General features: G+C 38.3%; 1 protein-coding gene across 1 annotated transcript; it reads right to left on the minus strand.

Moving 5' to 3' along the window:
• Positions 1-486: 486 nt before the first annotated feature.
• Positions 487-6,335, minus strand: men1 (multiple endocrine neoplasia I). Its single transcript, XM_043245798.1, has 10 exons — positions 6,168-6,335; positions 4,538-4,999; positions 4,224-4,432; positions 3,795-3,923; positions 3,547-3,587; positions 3,347-3,434; positions 3,116-3,252; positions 1,898-2,036; positions 1,621-1,794; positions 487-1,539 (listed from the first exon to the last, which is right to left on the minus strand). Exons 2-10 carry the CDS (start codon positions 4,971-4,973, stop codon positions 1,036-1,038), a joined length of 1,857 nt encoding a protein of 618 aa, XP_043101733.1. The 5' UTR covers positions 4,974-4,999; positions 6,168-6,335; the 3' UTR covers positions 487-1,035.
• Positions 6,336-6,809: the final 474 nt, after the last annotated feature.

Genomic DNA, 6,809 nt, shown 5'->3' on the forward strand with positions numbered 1-6,809 from the left:
TTCGCACGTTTCATTAACGAATAGGACCGAACAGTGGTTGTCGAGCGAATCCCTGACTGGTTAGGGGGGGGAAAAAATCTTTTTAACACATCCTTTTATATACGCCTTTTATATACGTTTCTTTAAACGAAATGAAAAATTCATTCACTTTAAGAATAATTTAATGGAAAACGGTCTGAGGTTCAACCTTTATGTTTAAGGTGAAGCTGGGGACGTCAAATTGCAATAAGCACAGATCTAACGAAACGAAATAAACAAAAAAAACACGCCAAAAGAGCATGGCGGAATGTCAGAAACCTCGGTGACGAAAAATACCTCTAAAAGAATCACCTGCTTTTCTTTGAAATGAACCGATTCGCAGACACGAGCGGTCCTTGCGCGACATTCTTGGCTGCGTTTGCGCATGTGCATAGCATTAATGGACGTTCAACATTGCAACATTTTACAGTAAACCCAGTCAAAAAAATGCAGTAAAACACTCAGTTGCTTTGTTCAAGTTGTTTATTTAGTGGAAAATACACTTTAACATCAAGAAAATAGCTTTTTAACTGAAGTGCAGCACTTTACAGAAGAATACTTGCTATGACAACTTTGAGACCACATATGAAATCCAGCAGTTATGTGGAAAATAACTAAACAAGTGCAAGACCTACATACATAGGCTGAAAGATCACAACATTTTTACAACACACTGAACTTGTGAAGTAAATGTTTCATTGTACTGCAGTCAAAATGTATGATGAAAGAAGAATTGCATCTTTTCTAAAATCCTGATAAAACAAAAGACAATCACTTTGGCTTGTTGTAATTTGGATTTTCTCTAGTAGAACAAAATTAAGGCTAATCAATAAAATTAATTTATACTATAAAATAAAGGAAATTTGCTGGTGTATGAAAGATTTCTTCCAACTTGCAACGGGTCATATTTAAAACCAACCTTAGCTTATCAAAACACTTGATAACAGTCAATTTGCAGGTAAAACAAATGAACTTCACTCCAGGTGAAAATGTAAAAGTTTGAAAGAAGAGGTCATTTTAAAGAGTTTTGCGAGGGCGTTTCATGAAGGACAAGGTGTAATCTCCAGAAGGTGTGGGCTTCTGTCTCTTCATCTGCACTTGGGACTGGGCCGTGAGCTGCAGTTTAATGGCACTAGAGTTGATCTTGGCCGCAGAGAGGAGCTCCTTCATACCCTTCATCTTTTCACTGTGAAAAATCACTACCGGCCCTCCCTGTACTACAGGTGGCTGGGTAGGAGAAGGTGTGGGACTTGGGGATGAAGGCTCATTTTTGCCATCGGACTCTTTGCCTCGAGTGCTAGCAGAAGACCGTCTGCGTCCTCCTTCCCCTCCCACCTTTTTGGGCACTGGATTTTGAGGGGGCAACGCTGCACTCGAGGGAGACGATGGCCCTGCTTGTTCATCTAACTTGGATTCTCGTCTCGGGCCCCGTCTGCGCCCTTCGCGCTGGTCTTCACTGGATTGGTCATCGTCATCCACTGGTTCTGCATCCTTGGTGATGATTGAAACCTTTTGTCTTATCTGAAAAAGCAAGAACGTAAAGTACGATGATAAATGTCATTTTAATGAAACCTAAAAGTGAGTAAACAGAGGAGGTTTTACCTGTGCATCAAAGCGACTAAGGGACTGAACCAGGTATGTGGCCCAGCCTACATGAAGCACCGGTGTTGGACTTCCTTCTTCCCATTTGCAAATACCATCATAGAACCGAAGTAAGTGAGCAAAGCACTCTGGGTCCTGAAGGGCAGATAAAGCAGCTACCTCTCTGGGCTGGTCCTTTTAGGTAGAAGTAGAACAAGAGAAAAACCTGTTCAAACCTTTGTTTTTTTTTTTTATTACTTAGAACATTTTAAAATGTCTATGTAAAATTAAACAAGACCTCCTTTTCTGTTTCATCAGCCCCTTCGCCACCGCTTTCAGCAGCGGCTGCTGTCTCTTTAAGGAGGGTGGGAATGACATCATTAGCGATGTCAAAAAACTCCTTATATATCTCCTCATCCTCCCTGCAGTAGTTGTAACTATAAACAAGAAAATGTTATGGAATTAAACATTACATTTTATTCTTGACTTGCCTAAAGCAATATTAAATTCTACAAAAAACTATTTTACATATACATACACATATATATATATATATATACACACACATATATATATATATATATATATATATATATATATATATATACATATATATATATATATATATATATATATATATATATATATATATATATATACAGATATATATATACATTATATACATACACACACACACACACACACATGCACACACACATATATACATATATATATATATATACACACTGTACATAATTACTATTTTAATATATGAAATATATTACATATGGGTATAGTCAAATTGAAAGCATATATACAGTATATAGTAATGCTTATGATTACACAATTTATGAAGCAAGTCTGTCATGGTTCAAAGCAGCACAAACAAAAAGAAAACGCGTCACTGGGACAGAGGACAGGAGATAGCTAATGTTGTCATGAAGGAAGAGGAAACAGGAAGAGCAGGAAACGGAAGTGGATGGGAGTGAGCAGTGGTTCTAGGCGTGCTTTGTGCAGACATCCTTCAGGACATCAGAATATAGTATTTTTAGCGTTCTGTCCACTGCACTGTGTTTAGAGGGAGGAAAGTACAGATTGTCTCTGTCGACAGGGACCGACGCCAAGGCTAAGACACGAATGAGCTTTCTAAAGACAAACAGCGTGAGGCAAAACAGACAATGCTGGCAAAGGCCACATTTTCCATTCCGTATGAACATTCAAGAGGCTTAAGAAATTATATTGCCATCTAATCATGATGTGCAGCAGTAGATACAGTTTAAGTTTAGAGACTGATTTAGCCTTTTTACATAAATCTCTTTCTTTTTAGATTTAAGAGGTTTTTAACAGAATAATTTGGTAATAAATTGTATGCAGCAGTAGTAAATACTGCCCCCTGCTGTTCAAGTAAATTAAAAATGTATTTACTTGTGTGACCTGTGTGTGATCACTATTTTATCAGAGGCAACTTAAAATTCTGTATCATTTAATATTTTGATTTCTACAAAGTTTGACTTACTCTTGCATTACTGATGCAGCTTCTGCCCAGGCACCCAAAGCGTCTCTGACATTTCTGTGCCTATAATGATACCCTGCTAGATACATGAAAGGGTATATGTGCTCATTGTTGTAGTATCTTTTAGCCGAGTCAACAGCCTGGAATTAAAAAAAAAAAATAAAAATAAAGATTAGTATAGACATGTATAATTATAACCTTGTAAATATCTCTGATATAGCTAAAATCATACACCTTTAGGTGAATGGAGAGAGGGTTTTCCTTGCCAGTCATTGGTTCCTGATCTTCAAGGTCGGCCAAAGTGCCCATTGACATAGGATACCTTTAACCAAAAACAAGAGAACAAACATTCAGAGGAGTTCTATACAACAATCAGCTCCAATGAGTCCCATTCTGGCTCTGAATTTGTCTGATTTACTAGAAACATTTCACACCTTTCCAAATCTCCTCGATCATATAGCAGCCATAACAACCTCTGCAAGAAAAAAATTTAATCCATTAAAAATCTGAATATAAATGAGTATAACAGATATTTAAATATTTGTGTGTACACAATGTATATGCCAACGTAATGACAGTTAACAGCACATAACACAGATGAAACAGCCAATATAGGGCAAGAAACATAGGATGATGCGATAAAAATCAATGCTATAAAAACAGATCAAATTTGTAGACATACTTGCTGGAGCTGGAGTAACTCTGTACTGTCGGTGTGCAGATCTAGAGATGGATTGATGGCGCAAACCATGAACGCTACCTCCATATTCCTGTTGCATTTCATGTAGGAGCCTTTAAGATACAACCAGCTCTAAGAAAAGAGAAGGAAAAAAAAAAAAAGAAACATTTTCTCAACAAAGGTTACATTTATTTGATGCTAAATATAATACAACAGCAATGTGTATAATATTACTACAATTTTATATTAAATAAATTACATAGTAAATTATAACTTATAATAAATTTATTTACTGTAATTTTTTTTAACTATTTATTGCATCCTTGCTGAAAAAAAAAACAGCCTAATCCCAGACTACTCTATGGTAGTGTATACATGGTGTTTATGAGTTATTAATATCATGGTAAACATTAATAATAGAACATTACACACCCTTTCAGTGATTCCTGCACTGACAGTCTGACCCCTTCTGTCTTCGTTGCCCTTCCCATGCCATGTGACCTCTGCAGTCTCTTCCCCGCCCTTGCCAAAGATCACCCAGGCGTGGTCCTCTGAGAGAGCCAGATGAACATCCTTCAGGCCCAACACCTGACATGCAGCTACCACTGCAAAAGCTACTCCTGAGCTGTCCAGCTTTGTGCCTTAATGAAAGGGAGACAAAAATGCAATTTGAATCTGTATGAGAACATTGCTATCATTTCATTAAATATACAGCATAACGGAGAACGTAGGACTTAAAGTTTTACCTGTGATCAGACTGAAAAGGGACTGGATATGTGCCCTGTCCTTGAAATACGAGCGGCTAAGACTGTTCCAGATCACATCCGAGACCTTTTTCACCAGCTCACGGCTGGAACCGCCGGCCGGTTTACGGTATTGTGACAGGTCCACGGCACCAAGAATCTGGGCGGTGAAGCGTTCATAGAGGGCAGATATGAGATTCAGCTCTACTGTGGGGAAGCAGGAGTCGAGGCAGTCAGGTTTAAGAGGTTCAAAGCGAACGCCCGGGACATTGACAGGGACAACTCTGTTGACAGCCAGGAAGTGCTCTACAAAACCTAGCACGAGGGACAGTAGAGCCAGGTCCGGTTCTGGGTTGCTAAGCTCAGACTCGAAAAGCTGCACCACTCCATCGATGCCCCGAAGAGGGAAATGCTTCTTCTGAGCTGCCCGAATCCCCATGGTTAGTGGTTGAGTTCAATTCCAATCTTAAAAACATGAATAAAGAGTGAACTACAATAATAAAACATAGCAAAACTATTTTATACATGTATAATTCAAGCTTTCAAACGCAGGTTAAAGGCTGATTGCGTGCATACTGTGCAATATTAACAACAATAATAGAATACATCCCTTTGTAAATATTTCATGAAATCACAACAATATAGGATATATGGCACCTGGCGAACTCATGGGAATTCATCATGTGCATACTTATAGTTGTTGTGGGGTTTTTTTTTGTTTGTTTACATAGAGTGTATAAATACACACATTAGATGTATTAGATATATATATAATAAATGTACACAACACACATGTACGTAGAATATAAAGATTTACTTTTTTTACTTTTATTTACTTTTTAATGCAGTTAATTGTTTTGCATATTATAAAAGGGGTTATTGAAAAAGAGATCCAGATCCAGCTTTAATCAACATATTTCAGCCAGGTTTACTCCCTTATTGTGTTCTGTAGATAACAAAAAACATATGTCTTATCTAATTTTGTGTGTGTCTCAAAAGTGTGAGCAGTAGTTTACACTAATCTTTGCTCACTACACTATATATGTAAGGGAAAATGGTTTAGTTCTGGTATTATGCGACAGTGCTTTAAAGGTGCTGCATAATAACAATTTATGATTTATTTATTTATTTATTTATTGTTTTTAATTATCCAAAGTAGTGACGATAACTTAGGGGAATTCCCAGAGACACGCGTGAGACCGTATCTGATGTCCCAATTATGAAATGTACCATTGAATTTGACATGTAAAAGTTTAAATGCAAAATACAGCTTTTGGCTCTGACTGAAAATTACATTAGACTGGTTTAAAACGGTATCTCGTTGCAGCATTAATGTTTACTTTATGCACACCGAATACAGAAATTTAACCCAGCTTTACAAACAAAAATAATGATAAACTAGAGATTACCAAAATGTAGCCAGTGCGTGAAATTTGAGCATGGAAAACAACGCAAGTGCAACCCATGTGCGTATGGGCGGACATCTGCGTGATGATGCTGCAGCTAGTTAGCTAAGACTACGTTATCCCTTTCTGGCGTTTTCCAGCTTAAAGGGCGCTTTGCAGCGAACAGATTGTTCTCTCCTTACTTTGTAGACAATAAAGCCCCGCTCGGGTTCATTCACACTACATACCTTTGTTGAAATTACATCCACATGCTTTTGTTTTGCCCCGTGCTTTTGCCGCGCAGCAGACAAGACAGACGTTTCTACAAACACCTGAGACGTATGCAATCTGTTCGCACGTCAAAACGTTGCGCCGACCGGACTATGCTCGGTACTATTGTGAACAGATCGGCGACGCGAAAAGTGCTTCCTGTTGTCGCGAAGAATTTTGGGAAGTGTAGTCTTCTAGTTTGCCTTTGCGGTTGGCGAACTAGAGTTTGGCGCGTTATCGCCCCCAATCGGACTGGAGTGTAAAGCGTCGACAGAAAGACGGGTTACTTAATCTAGGAATTATCACAGTTGCTATTAATTCTGTTTTATTGGTGTTTTTTATTAGCTAACCGTTTTCTTGGTGCTGAGGGAAATGCGGTCAACCGTTTCCCTTTCTAACAAGCAAACAAGTGCATGTCTGCTGCTAACCAAAAGAGCGCGCTGTTGAACAAGAAATTAAACGCTGACCCACCATTTAATGTTGTGGTAGAAGGTAACTCCGGAGCACAAATGCGAAAACATTACATAATCGCACCACATAGAGTTACATAGCGTTTGGTGTATCTTTTCTAAGTAGGCGAGGATAGATGAGACAACAATCTAATCTAAACCGTCCGTAGA

Source organism: Puntigrus tetrazona, chromosome 7, assembly GCF_018831695.1.
Source record: "Puntigrus tetrazona isolate hp1 chromosome 7, ASM1883169v1, whole genome shotgun sequence".
Classification (NCBI taxonomy): Eukaryota; Metazoa; Chordata; class Actinopteri; order Cypriniformes; family Cyprinidae; genus Puntigrus; species Puntigrus tetrazona.